The sequence below is a fragment of the Taeniopygia guttata genome, chromosome 6 (genome assembly GCF_048771995.1).
Source record: "Taeniopygia guttata chromosome 6, bTaeGut7.mat, whole genome shotgun sequence".
In the NCBI taxonomy this organism is placed as follows: Eukaryota; Metazoa; Chordata; class Aves; order Passeriformes; family Estrildidae; genus Taeniopygia; species Taeniopygia guttata.
The window spans coordinates 36312959-36327478 of NC_133031.1; the positions used below are offsets into that span (position 1 = coordinate 36312959).

Consider the following 14520-nt stretch of genomic DNA (forward strand, 5'->3'; position numbering starts at 1 on the left):
AGTTTGGTAAGACTGCTGCCCAGTGGAGCACCCCGGTCTAGTGAAAGGTACCCGGCGTGGCAAGGGGTGGCACTGGGTGGGGCAGGACTGGGGGGCTTTTCCCACCCGTGGGGCAGGACTGGGGGGGCTTTTCCCACCCGTGGGGCAGGACTGGGGGGGCTTTCGGGCCCTCCTGGGACTCTTTCTGCCCGGGGCTTTGGGCAGGCCCACACGGGAGCAGCCGTGGGAGCTGCAGTTGGGAGCTGCAGGTGAGGGATGGGAGCTGGAGGTGAGGGAGGAGCTGCAGGTGAGGGAGGAGCTGCAGGTGAGGGAGGAGCTGCAGGTGAGGGATGGGAGCTGCAGGTGAGGGTTGGGAGCTGCAGGTGAGGGACGGGAGCTGCAGGTGAGGGACGGGAGCTGCAGTTGGGAGCTGCAGGGGAGGGACGCAGGCTCGGCCCTGCTGATGACCACGCCATGAAATCCCAGTTGCAGCACAGCAGTGAGCAGTGGGTGAGCAGGAGCCCTGCAGAACCTCCCTGCAGAACCTCGCTGCCCCAACAGCAGCAGCGCTGCCCCAGGGGTGTGACCTTTGGGAGGAAGGAGCTGGGGGACAATGGCAGTGACACAGGGACACCGTGTTTTAACCCCTTCCCTTCTCCAACCAAAGCCCCAGCGTTTGCTCAGCAGGGATCTGCTGCTCTCAGTCCCACAGGAAAAGGAAGCAGCACCGCAGCATTTGGGGGCTCTGATCCCACCTTTGCTTTTGGCTCCAGCCTGAGGACAGAGGTTTGGAGTGGAGCTTAGGAAGATTTCCTTCCTGGAAGGGGCTGCCCAGCCTTGGCACAGCTGCCCAGGCAGGGCTGGAGCCCCCATCCCTGGGGGGATTTCACAGCCCCGTGCATGTGGCACATGGGGACAGGGGCAGGGGTGGCCTGGGCAGGGCTGGGGTGGTTGGACTCCACGTGCTCACAGGGCTTTTCCAGCCTCAGCAATTCCACGGTTTCCAGCTCCTCAGGAGCATCAGACCTCTGTGTGTGTGCAGTGAGTGCCGGTTACCCAGGGCCCGCTGAGGGTTGCTTGATCCTGTTTGCATGAAAACTTCTCAATTCCATGTCAGGAAGTGACCAGTGGGAATGGGGCAGGCAGAGGCCAAGAGCCTCAGCAGCCCCTGGAGAAAGGAATGAGGAAACGCTGAGTTCACCAGGAACCTTTTTATTTAAATATATAAAACATGGTATTTTGGCAAACATTCATTTTCTCATTAAATAAGGTAAAATCACTGAAGGGAAAGGCTTTGCATCAGTAAAAACCAAGGAGAAGCCACCCTGTGGTTCATGTGCCCAGGGCTGGGGTCAGGTGCAGATCTATGTGGGACAGGTAAAGCCTGTAAGCAACAGCCTGCGGTAGGTACAGCAGAGAACCTGCAGTAACTGCTGGGGTTAAATAAACGTCCTGGCAAAAGCAGCTTTTAGTAGGCACTAAATCCAAATTCTACCTCTGAACTAGGACAAACTGATGGAGTTTTACCCACGTGCTCATCTCTTCCCACTGTGTCTCAACACCTTACACCTCCCACCCAAGTGAACTAAGCAACACCTGCCAGAGAAAAGCTGCCCGGGGCGGTGAGAGCCCCTGGGCATTCCGGATCGATCTGTAAGGCCACTCGAGTCTGGGCTCATCCCTCCCCGCGGGGCTGCGGGAGCAGTGACAACATTCCCACCTCGGGCACGGGGCGGGCGGGATGGACACGGCCCAGCACAGGGGCTGCTGAAAGCTGGGACTGCTCTAAACACGGAGCTGCTCTAATTCTCAGGTACTTCACTACAAAGCACTAAGGGACATTACAGCATCTGCCACGTGCTCTAGGGTTGATCCAGCAGGGATTGATCCAGAAGGCTCTATGTGACACGGGAGCTCCAGCGGCTCCCTTCCCATTTTTAGGCTAAACTAAAACAGGACACGGACAGGACACACACACGACGGCGCCACGACCAGCTCTGCCTCCTCTGCACCTCCTGTGCTCCAGCTGCGTCTGCTCTGCTCCAGCTCACACCCAGGTGCCTCTAAAAGGTGCTGCTGGAAGCCGTGGTGGTCAGGCGCCTCCCGATGTAAATCCTGCAGGCAGGGGCAGAGCAGCTCAGCTCAGCCGGGCTGAGGGCCGGGAACGTCCTCCCTGGCAGGCCACTGCCTCGGGAATTCGGGCAGGAGCAGCAGAACAAACCTGCTCCGGAGCCCAGCCCAGCCCCAGTGACTGCCCTGCTCCAAATCCCAGCCCCACTGACTGCCCTGCCCTGGTACCCAGCCCCACTGACTGCCCAGCCCTGGTACCCCTCCCCAGCCCCACTGACTGCCCTGCCCTGGTACCCAGCCCCAGCCCCAGGCCGAGCACCTGCCCCCCACACTCATGTGGAAAGGAAACACCCTCCATCCCTCCCAGGAGGGAATTAAAAAATCTATTCAGTAATTAAAAATCTCTATCAGTGGAACTTTAAAATCTATTCAGTATTAGCTTTTTGCTTTGCTGATCTCCTAGTTGTGAGATTAAGAGTCTCATCTCCAGTGGAGCCAAGTGTTGTGTGACTACAGTTCCAGTGTACAGAATTCCTCATTTCCCTGCCTCTTAACTGTTCTGAGAAATTCTCAACCAGGGAGAAAATCAGGAAACTTCAACCAGCCAGCAGTACCATAGGCAAGAAGCACTTCCTGGATAACCATCTCGGACAAAGAGGGAATTGGGACTCAGAACCGGGCCTCAAAGAAAGCAGGTAAAAAAAAAATACTTTTTTTTTCCCAATTGAACCTTACCCTAGTCCAATGGCCAGCAGGTGAGAGAGCAGCAGGGATGGGAGGAAAACCTTGAGGAATTCTGCAGAGAATATCCCCCCTTTCTTCATGACGCTGGTGTTCCTCATGCTGAGCGTGGCTGTGCGCCGGGGGTGCTTGAAGAGGAACTCCCTGGATTTGGGGAAGGAATGTCAGGTGTGTGCTCAGGCTGGAGGAGGAGAAGCTGCAGGAGCTCTCCCAGCAGCTGTGGCAGCACTCACTTGGGTGGGATGTTCTCGGGCCGGCTGGACCAGTCCCAGATCCAATCCGCGTTCTTCCTCAGCAGCCGCTCCACCTCCCTCCTCCTCTCCAGGAAATCCTCCTCAGACTGCAACCAAGGGCACCCAGTCAGCACAGCTGGCACAGCTGGCACAGCTGGCACAGCTGGCACAGCTGGGAGCTGCCAGAGCTCCGGGCTGCAGCCAGGACCACTGCCCAGGCCAGCCCGACAGCCCCCTGCCCACCCCTTCCCATGGGCCTTCCGGGGAGTGCTCACATCCCAGAGTGGGGTGAGAATGGCAAAGATCAGATCCCAGATCCCACATCCCATATCCCATATCCCACATCCCATATCCCATATCCCAGATCCCATATGTGCCTGAGACAAGACTGCCCTGGCAGTGAAATCCCAGAGCCCAGCATTTAATCCTCATGCACAGACCCAAAATATTCCCAGCTCCCAGTTCTGAGGGACACTGGGCACAGGGATTCCTGCCCTATCCCAGTTCCCAGCCCTGAGGGACACTGGGCACAGGGATTCCTGCCCTATCCCAGATCCCAGTTCCCAGCCCTGAGGGACACTGGGCACAGGGACTCCTGCCCTATCCCAGATCCCAGCTCCCAGCCCTGATGGACACTGGGCACAGGGATTCCTGCCCTATCCCAGATCCCAGATCCCAGCCCGATGGACACTGGGCACAGGGATTCCTGCCCTATCCCAGATCCCAGATCCCAGTTCTGATGGACACTGGGCACAGGGATTCCTGCCCTATCCCAGCTCCCAGCTCCCAGCCCTGATGGACACTGGGCACAGGGATTCCTGCCCTATCCCAGCTCCCAGCCCTGAGGGACACTGGGCACAGGGACTCCTGGCCATGCTCAGAGCTGGCAGATGTCACTGGCAGTCCCAGTGCCGGTCCCTGGGCCGTGCTGGGCAGGCAGGTGAGCCTGGCCAGGTGTGTGCCCACAGAACAACCCCCAGCCCCGGCTCTGGAGCAGTTACAGCACAAACGCTGAGTCAGGGCACAGCTCCATTCCACACAGCCCAGGCCTTGGGATAAAAATAGATCCTGCTCCCAGAATTCCAGCAGCTCTTGATGCACACACTCATGGAATGGAAATAAAACTGTCCAGGCAGCTGCAATTCTGATAGCTTTCTAACTTGGGGTTATTTGTTCTCAGAGTCTCAATAATGATCTTTAAACAGCTGAAGGGTGTTTCTGACAATATAAAATAATAATTTCCAGTAATAATTAACTTGCAGTACCACGTTCAGCTAATCTAAAGCTGGGTCCTTGGAGTCTGGCAGGAGCTGTAGAAATGATGCAGAAAAATTCCCTTCCTTGAAATACTTCCTTCCTCAAAATGTTTTGTGAGTCATTTTTTTCATATTAAAAGCTAATTTATTACACTCAAGACTACAGATTTCAGCCTGTCATCCTGCAATAAGCCCTGTATTGATTAATTATGGTCAATGTACATCCTTTTCACCCACTCTTGTTGCAAATATGTTTATTCATTTTCTTTGCAAGGTAAACAAACCAACAAAGTGAAATCAGAAAGAACAGGGAGTTTTCCAAAGCAGCCGGTATTCAGGTTTGATATTAATTGTTAAAATACCTGGAATCAAAGCTATGGCAGGGCTTGGAAACTGTATTTTTGGCTGCCATATTTAAGTGACTCTAGAAATTCTTGATGCTGTTGAAATATCTTTTAAAATTCCTACCGAATTGGTGGAGGTGCATTTCAGCATTGGTGGGGGATGTAGGAAATGCACCCTGTCAGCAGCCACAGGGAGAGGGGAAATCCTTCTGAAAAGTGTCAGTCACAGATTGGAAAGGCAAACCAAAAGATGCCCAGGTGTCAGGAAAAACCCCAGGCAGCCCGGGTCTGCCAGGGCTGCTGTGAGCTGTGAAGTGTCTGCTCCCACTGCTCCTGCCCAAAGCACAGGGAGGCAGAGCTCCCCGCTCCCACAGCAAGGTGAGGCTCTTACCTGGAAGCTGTTCTTCTCCCCACTGCTGTGGCTCTCTATCTCCAGAGCTCTGTGGCTGTCCTGGGGGGTCTGGGAGCGAGGAGGGCTGCAGGGGACACAAGCACCAGCACAGGAGGAGGTGAGCTGTTCTGTGACCCCTGGGAGCTGGGCACCTTCTGCCCAGGAGTGCCCCGACGTGCCCAGGGCACAGCCAGCACAGCCACTGCTCTGATCCCCTCCCTGTGCCCACACTGCTGGGCCTGGCACTTCCACAGAAACAACGGCAGCAGGGTTTGGTTTGAATCCCCTCTGGCCAGGCCAGGCCAGGCCAGGCTGTTCCTGTCCCGCTGTGGAGTGTGAGTCCTGGAGCTTGGCTCTGCCAAACACAATTCAGGCTGCAGACCTCCCAGCCCACCCGAACCCAGCAGAGGCATTAATGGCACTGCCTGACCGCCTGCCCCAGGGCTGAGCTGTCGTGTGGCACTCCTGCACTCTGCTCTGCTTTCTGAGCACACACACACACGTGTTCACGTGGAAACACACATAAAGCACACACCCCGTGCACACTGTGTCCATACATCAGGCAGCTGCCTGTCAATGCACTCGTGCACCACTTCTGCCTCTGGGACAGCCAGACGTCCTTGGCACCCCGTGGTGACCTTGGCAGTGCCCGCCCCGTGCCCAGCACAGCCCCTGCTCACCTGTCACAGTGGGAGCTCTCCCTGGAGCTGCTCCTGCCCGACTCGTGCTGGGCGTCCAGCAGGATCTTCTCCATGTCCCCGTTGTGGATGGACAGCGAGGCTGGCACCTGCTCCTGGCTCCCTGCAGACACCGAGCTGCCACTGCCACTGCCACTGCCATTGCTGCTGAAGTGCAGCTCCACCCAGGACCCTGCTGGGCAGAAAGCAGAGCTGAGCCCCACAGCCCCAGGGGTTTGCTGCAGAGAGCCAGAGCCTGGGGGTATCCCTGAGCCTGGGGGTATCCCAGAGCCTGGGGGTATCCCTGAGCCTGGGGGTATCCCAGAGCCTGGGGGTATCCCTGAGCCTGGGGGTATCCCTGAGCCTGGGGGTATCCCTGAGCCTGGGGCTGTCCCTGACCCCAGGGCTGTCCCTCACCCTGGGGCTGTCCCTGACCCGGGGCTGTCCCTGACCCCGGGGCTGTCCCTGACCCCAGAGCTGTCCCTGACCCCGGGACTGTCCCTGACCCCGGGGCTGTCCCTGACCCCGGGACTGTCCCTGACCCCAGGGCTGTCCCTGACCCCATGGATGTCCCTGACCCCGGGGCTGTCCCTGACCCCGGGGCTGTGCCGGGGCTGTCCCTGACCCCAGGGCTGTCCCTGACCCCATGGATGTCCCTGACCCCGGGGCTGTCCCTGACCCCGGGGCTGTGCCTCACCCCGGGGCTGTCCCTGATCCCGGAGCTGTCCCTGACCCCAGGGCTGTCCCTGACCCCGGGGCTGTGCCTCACCCCGGGGCTGTCCCTGACCCCGGGCTATCCAGAGTGACACTTCAGGGACACAGGCCAGCCCTGCCTCCCCGCTCACAAACAGCATGGAATGCAAAGTGCAGGCAGATGAGCTGGGAAGGCTCACAGGGCTGGGAAGCAGCTGCTCAGTAGTACATTGTGCTTCTCTCTGCACATACAGATCTTTTATTTTGGGATATGTTCAATTTTTATTGTTCAACATAGGTGGCAGTCAAAATAATCTCAAGGACTTCTGCTGCCAAAGTTCAGTTATTCGTTTATTGAAATTATTTTGGGCTCCAGAGCCCAGGGAGTGTTTAGGGCAGCCTTTTTTCAGTCCCATTTGTAGGTGCTGCTGTTAAGCAACTGCGGGTGTGTGGCAAGGGCTGTCATGGGTTTGCTCCTAGCAGTATATTTAACACGGTCACATGGGCTTTGTTTTCCTAAGGGAGGGAATAACAACTCCCTCCTGGGCAGGGACAGCTCAGCTCACTGCAGGGCCTGGAGTTGCTCCCTCCCTGTAGAATCCTGGAATGCTTTGGGTTGGGAGGGACCCCAAATCCCACCCAGTGCCCCCCTGCCATGGCAGGGACACCTCCCACTGTCCCAGCTGCTCCAGCCCCAGTGTCCAGCCTGGCCTTGGGCACTGCCAGGGATCCAGGGGCAGCCACAGCTGCTCTGGGAATTCCATCCCAGCCCTGCCCACCCTGCCGGGGAACAATTCCCAATTCCCAATCTCCCATCCATCCCTGCCCTGGCAGTGGGAGCCATTCCCTGGGTCCTGTCCCTCCAGCCCCCCAGAAATGAGCTCAGGGAACAGAAAACACCCGAGTTACACAAAAGCCAGAGGAACCCCACCGTGGAACAGATGTGGCCCAGCCCCAGCAGCGCGCAGGGAACAGAGCAGCAGGACAGGAGCAGGAGGGCAGCGGGAGTTCCCTGGATTCCGGGCAAGGATGTCTAAGGAATCAGCAGGGAAAGGAGAGACTCGTACAGTGGTGCTCAGGGAACAAAGGCACAGCAGGAACAGCTGGAGCTGCAGGTCCCTCCCCAGCCATCCAGCAGCACAGGGGTTTAGCGGGAAGCAGGAACATCCCACCAGCAAAGACATCCCAGATATTCTGGCTGGGAACTGAGGGCTCCAAAATCCAAAGGCAACAGCACAAGGCCGAACTGCCTCGTGTGCAGGAACAACCTGAGTATGTCCATCCTAAATACAGAGACCACCATCTGGACAGCCAAAGTACCCCAAAAACTGCTGCACAAAAACATTCCAGGCCACCGAGTTTGGAAGAGACGCTTTTCTTCAAAACGCCTTTTCCTTTAGAGCTGGTTTGTTGTTGTTTGGGACCTTTCCCCTCCACGTGACAGTGCCTGGAATGTGGCAGGGAGTGTGTTCAGCGCCAGACAAACCCTTCCTTATCCCTTCCCCGAAATTCATGGAAGCTCAGGTTGTTACCAAAGAACCATCACAACCAGAGCTCAAATGAAGGCTTTATCTGCTGAAATCTTACTGGGTACAGCGCTGGGAATGCAGGATAAAGCACGGAGAGGACTGGGATTGCTGCAGCAAGAGGACAGAAGATGGGGTTTACAATTTTCCCTTTTTTCCTTCTCCTGTTGGACACTCCTCAGAGAAGGGCTGTGATACCACCATTTGAAGATAAAAGCAGCCGTGTTTTTATGGAAACACAAACAGAGCGAAGGCCAGGAGAGGCGATGCAGCCCGGGATGGACCCGGGACAGAGGAGTCTGTCACGATATCCCGGCCTAGGACACACGTGCGAGCACAGACAGCACTGCGAAGCACAGACAGCTTCATTTCCTTAGGACACAGCTTCCAGCGCTGGGAAAGGAGCAGCAGCACGCCCTGAGCGATCAGAACGGCCCTGAGAGCCCGGCCCGCACTCTGCCTGCGCTGGGCTTCTCCCTTCCCGGCCAGTCCCGCCTTATCCCACCCCTGATCCCCGGGACCCTGCCAGGCACATCCCCGGGACACGGCGCGATGGACCCCCACAATATCGCGACACAGAGGGGCCCCGCGCGGGCGGGCGGGCGCGCCCCAGCCCGCGGTGCCCGGCGGTGCCCCGGCAGTGCCCCGGCAGTGCCCGCAGTGCCCGCGGTGCCCCGGCAGTGCCCGCAGTGCCCGCGGTGCCGCTGTCCCGGCCTTACCCTGCAGGTTCTCCTCCTGAGGGCTCTGTCGCGACATGGCGGGCGCGCTGCCGGGCACGCACTGACCGCGCGCCGCCCGCGCCGCCGCTCACCGCCCCGCTGACGTCAGCGCCGCGCCGCCCGCCCATTGGCCAGCGCCGCGGGGCGGGGCGGGGGCGTGGGGGGCGCGCGCTTCCTCAGCGCCCCCAGCCCGGCCGCCATGATGGCGGGGAGGGAGCGGGGGCGGTGGGAGACGGGAGAGCGGGGGTGGCTGCCGGAGGATCCCTGCGGAACACCCCTCAGAGTCCCGCAGGATCCCTGCGAAACACCCCTCATAGCCCCGCAGGATCCCTGCAAAGCATCCCACGTAGCTCCCGCAGGATCCCTGGGAAATACCCCTCATAGCCCCCGCAGGATCCCTGCGGAACACCCCTCACAGCCCCGCAGGATCCTTGCAGAACACCCCCTCATAGCCCCGCAGGATACCCCTCATAGCCCCGCAGGATCCCCTCAAAGCATCCCACATAGCTCCCGCAGGATCCCTGTGAAACACCCCTCACAGCTCCCGCAGGATCCCTGAGAAATACCCCTCATAGCCCCGCAGGATCCCCGCAAATCATCCTCATAGCCTCACAGGATCCCTGCGGAACCACAGCTTGTGGCCGCTAAGCCAGCCCTGACAGTGAATGATATATGGCCTTAAAATAGGTAATAATCACAGCGTGGTTGGGTCGGAAGGGACCCGCAAGCATCTTCGAGTCCGACTCTTAGCCCTGCACAGAACAGCCCCAAGAAAATAAATAAATAATAAATAATAATAAATCCTCTCCTTTTGGTCTTTAATTGACGCGATGCCATCAGGGCTCTCGACAGCGGGAACCACTTAACTTGTGATCTGAAAGCAGATACTGATTTACTGCTGGGACTTTGTAAAGACAAATGCATAAAACCTGATTTTATTTAGCCAAAGTATTAACTCAATTAAAGCATGCAGGCTTTCTCACTTTGTCCGGAATTGTTTTCACTTGTGCCTTTCTGCAGCCCAGTCACAGAGCCCAAGAGAAATGCATCAGTAAATTGCCCGTGAGTTATTGCAAGAGCGATGAATATTGCTTTGTAGCCTCCCAGAAGGACGAGGCCAGGATGTTATGGATGTGGGCACGACACTGTGCAGCCGATGGATAAAGAGGGGGAACGGAACGAGTTCTGTTCTAGTGAGGAGCTCGGGGAAGAGCTGTCCGAGGCAGAAGCAAAGGCCGGGTTTAACAGGATAACGAGGAGCAAGTGCTGCTCCCTGCTCCTCCCGCAGTGCTCTGCTGCTCCCTGCTGCCGGCAGCCTGTCCTCCCTGCTCCCAGTTCCCTGCTGCCTGTCCTCCCAGTTCCCTGCTGCCTGTCCTCCCTGCTCCCAGTTCCCTGCTGCCGGCAGCCTGTCCTCCCTGCTCCCAGCTCCCTGCTGCCTGTCCTCCCTGCTCCCAGTTCTCTGCTGCCAGCAGCCTGCCCTCTCTGCTCCCAGATCCTTCCAGCCTGCCCTCCCTGCTCCCAGTTCCCTGCTGCCAGCATCCTGCCCTCCCTGCTCCCAGTTCCCTGCAGCCTGTCCTCCCAGTTCCCTGCAGCCTGCCCTCCCTGCTCCCAGTTCCCTGCTGCCAGCAGCCTGCCCTCCCTTCCCAGGCACAGCTGCTCCTCGTGAGGCTCAGCAGGTTCAGCCCCCCAGAACTGCTCCTCTCCTGCAGCCAGCGCTGACTGGAACAGGAGCACAGACTGGAACAGGGGCACAGACTGGAACAGGGGCACAGACTGGAACAGGGGCACTGACTGGAACAGGGGCACAGACTGGAACAGGGGCACAGACTGGAGCAGGGGCACTGACTGGAACAGGGGCACTGACTGGAACAGGGGCACAGACTGGAGCAGGGGCACAGACTGGAACAGGGGCACAGACTGGAACAGGGGCACAGACTGGAACAGGGGCACAGACTGGAACAGGGGTGCAGCAGGTTCAGCACCCCAGAACTGCTCCTCTCCTGCAGCCAGCACTGACTCGGGGGTGAGGAACGGGGCCTCAGTGCTGTGGGCACACAGCAAGGGCTGCCTGCCTCAGGAGGGACGTGGGGATCGTGGAACCACGGAACCCCAGAAGGGTTTGGGTTGGGAGGGACCTTAACTCCCCCCCAGTGCCCCCCTGCCATGGCAGGGACACCTCCCACTGTCCCAGCTGCTCCAGCCCCAGTGTCCAGCCTGGCCTTGGGCACTGCCAGGGATCCAGGGGTGCCACAGCTGCTCTTTCATCAGTCATTGGATGAATGCTTTTATTTTCATGTAAAATTTGATGGCAGAAACTTTTGGGTTATTGACAGAAACTCACTGTGCTGCCATCAGGAAGAATAGTGAATTTTCCTGTTGTCGGATGAAGTCTTTGAAAGGTTATCGATTTGTTGCACTGCCCTCTGCACAGCTGGGACTCGCTCTAATCTTATTTACTTGCATGTCACAGGCCAATCATGTATTGATTAATTCCTTTTAAGCCAGAAACAGTGACCATCTCCTCCACAGAATAACAAAGGCGATGACTGGGGTATGGAGTCACGCTTGCTGCTCAGACAGCTTCAACTTTGTGTTTGGTTTTCAGCTTTTGGGTTGGGCCTGACATGAGGGCTCAGCCCAGCAGTGAGGGTCAGGTATTTCAGGCATTGCACAGAAGTTGTTTGTGATCCCAAACCAGTGATAAACTTGCATTAGTTTAGAAATGGATAATGTTCACTGACATTTCTTTGGTTTCTTACTAATAAAAATCAAAGTAATCCATCCTCTTCCTAGCAGTACAGTGGGAATTTCAGGACTGATTTGGGAAAATGTGCCTACAACTCCTGCCAGGAGGGGACAGCCGGGGGGTCGGGCTCTGCTCCAGGAACAGGGACAGGAGCATAGGGACAGCCCCAGGCTGGGCAGGGCAGGCTCAGGGTGGGCACAGCAGGAATTTCCCCATGGAAAGGGGCTCAGGGATTGGCACTGCCCAGGGAGGGTTGGATCCCATCCCTGGAGGTGTCACCTGGAGGTGGCACTCAGAGCTGGGGATGGGGACAGGGTGGGGATGGGGCCCAGCTGGGACTCCCTGGGCTGGGAGGGCTTTTCCAACCCAAATGATTTGGTGATTCCGTGACTGCTGCTCTCCTGTGCAGACCCAGGCTCAAACTGCGCTGAAATCCGAGTGCTCCATGTCTCCATCCCACCGAGGGGTTGGTCATTAACCTCCCTGGCTGCCCCTGGAAATCCAGCAGTGCCTGTATTTCATGCTGAGCCTTTCTTGGAATCGGGTTCATCATTAACCACCCAGCTGCTCCTGCTCCTGCCCGCGCTGCTGCTGTTGCCCGGGCTGGGACGTGGGACATGATGAGCCTTAAGGTCCCTTGCAGCCCAGAGCCTGTGGGATTTGCTGATTCTCTGATTTAATGCGCTGCAGCGTTAATAAAGGAGCCTGTGTGTGGCGTGGCAGGGCTGGGCCGTGTCCTGGGCCGTGTCTGTCACGTTCCTCAGCAGTCCCCAGACACCCCGTGCCGTTCTGTGCTGGCTGCACAGGGGATGGATCCTGCCTGCCCCGATCTCAGTGCCACAGGGAGCTCAGACCTGTGCTGGCACAGCTGGACAGGGTACCAGCAAGGGCTCAGACCCCGAGTGCTGCTGGTTTGCTTCTCAGTCTGACAGTGGAAAACACTCTGACCTCTTCCAGTGTGAATCAGAAAAGCAGAGCATGAAAATTCCTTCAGCTCTTCTTTAATTACTAATTCAGGGGTTTTAAGTCCATTCCCGTTTTTGTGCAGCTCAGCCCATGGAAGCTGCCAGAGGAATGCTTCTCCTGAGCACTTGCCAGCCAGAAAACAAACCCCGATTCTCTGAGTGATGCAAACCACTGCTGGGCTCTTGCTGTAGGTCACTTACAACGCTGCCTGCAACGTGACTTGTTTTGCTTACAAACTCCCACAAAGTGTTGCAATTCAGCCCTAAAAATAGAAACCAGCTTTATTTGTCCCCGAGCTGCTGTTGTCACAGCTCTCAGAGGCACTGCCAGTCCCGTTGTCTCCAAGTGCCCCTACGTGTCACTTTGGCAGAGGAGAATTGAACCACCCAGCAGGAGCAGGCAGGGGAACACGGCGTTGGGGAGCCACAAAAAGAGGAACAAGCTTCTAAGGAATCTGGTTAGCAGGGGCACGCTTCTTGTCCTGCACAGTTGTGAGCTTTGGATGGAGGGAAAATGAAGATTTTTCCAATGGAAAGCTCCAGATAATTAGCTGTTGTTTAAGGGGGAAACTTTCTAAACTGAAACTGTGCTCCAGGGTAGGTTTCTGCTGCCCAGCCCTGCACTCAGATCACTCTGTCATTCCTGTCAGCAGTTCATGGATATACACTGGCAACAGTTCCCACTCTTCTTCCCAGTCTTCATGTCAAGAAAACACAAAATCAAACAAATATGCCCTATATCCTACTTGCTTGTAGAGAACTTGGTGGTGTGGGGCTGTTAGAAGTATCTTGTACCCAAATGCATTTCTCTTATGCATGTTTGTGATTAGTTTCTGATGGAAAGGGGAATTTTCAGTGGGTGAGTGAATACTGACAATGAGTATTTCCTCAGGTATGAGGAGCAGTGGGATACAGCACTCCATGGGTTACAGACCTGCTTTATATCCGTATGTTTTAGTCCTCAAATCGAACCTTACAGGGCCTGGCAACACCACCTGCCTTTTCCCACCCTCCCGGCACTCCCAGGTCACCTCAGAGCCCGCTGGTACCCAGGAATGCCATTCCTGTCAGAGATACACCCCGAGCCTGCCCTGCACTTCCACAGGGGCGGGTTTCCAGGGACCATGACTGGCTGGAGAGAGTCCAGAGGAGCCCCTCTGGAGCCAGGCTGGCACACCTGGGCTGGGGGGGCTCACCTGGAGAGGAGCAGCTCCAGGGAGAGCTCAGAGCTCTGCCAGGGCCTGGAGGGGCTCCAGGAGAGCTGCAGAGGGACTGGGGACAGGGGATGAAGGACAGGACCCAGGGAATGTCTCCCACTGCCAGAGGGCAGGGATGGATGGGAGATTGGGAATTGGGAATTGTTCCCTGGCAGGGTGGCAGCCCTGGCACAGGTGCCCAGAGCAGCTGTGGCACCCCTGGATCCCTGGCAGTGCCCAAGGCCAGGTTGGACACTGGGGCTGGAGCAGCTGGGACAGTGGGAGGTGTCCCTGCCATGGCAGGGGGGCACTGGGTGGATTTGGGGTCCCTTCCAACCCAGAAGAGCCCGTGATTCCATGACTCTAGAACTTGATCCCATCTCTGTTGCTAGGAGCAAGTGCAAAGCCCGGTAGCTGTTTTTAAATCCAAGTATCCTGCAATCCCCCCCTGCAAGGGCAGGGATGGGAGGGCTCTGAATTCAGGAGCTGTGCTGATGTCGGAAGGGAAGGGAAGGGAAGGGAAGGGAAGGGAAGGGAAGGGAAGGGAAGGGAAGGGAAGGGAAGGGAAGGGAAGGGAAGGGAAGGGAAGGGAAGGGAAGGGAAGGGAAGGGAAGGGAAGGGAAGGGAAGGGAAGGGAAGGGAAGGGAAGGGAAGGGAAGGGAAGGGAAGGGAAGGGAAGGGAAGGGAAGGGAAGGGAAGGGAAGGGAAGGGAAGGGAAGGGAAGGGAAGGGAAGGGAAGGATGGATGGGAGGGCTCTGGATTCAGCAGCACTGCTGATCTCGGGAAGGGAAGGGAAGGAAAGGGAAGGATGGGATGGATGGGAGGGCTCTGGTTCAGCAGCGCTGCTGATCTCTGAAGGGAAGGATGGGATGGGAGGGCTCTGGATTCAGGAGTGGTGCTGATGTCGGGAAGGGAAGGGAAGGATGGGATGGATGGGAGGGCTCTGGATCCAGCAGCGCTGCTGATCTGGGAAGGGAAGGAAGG

The 14520-nt window shown here is 57.3% G+C and overlaps 1 protein-coding gene across 1 annotated transcript; it reads right to left on the reverse strand.

Moving 5' to 3' along the window:
- Nucleotides 1-1175: 1175 nt before the first annotated feature.
- Nucleotides 1176-8786, reverse strand: BNIP3 (BCL2 interacting protein 3). Its single transcript, XM_030276917.4, has 6 exons — nucleotides 8630-8786; nucleotides 5695-5884; nucleotides 5015-5099; nucleotides 3024-3130; nucleotides 2785-2934; nucleotides 1176-2094 (listed from the first exon to the last, which is right to left on the reverse strand). The coding sequence occupies exons 1-6, from the start codon at nucleotides 8664-8666 to the stop codon at nucleotides 2043-2045; spliced, it is 621 nt and encodes a 206-aa protein (XP_030132777.1). The 5' UTR covers nucleotides 8667-8786; the 3' UTR covers nucleotides 1176-2042.
- Between the last annotated feature and the right edge of the window lie 5734 nt (nucleotides 8787-14520).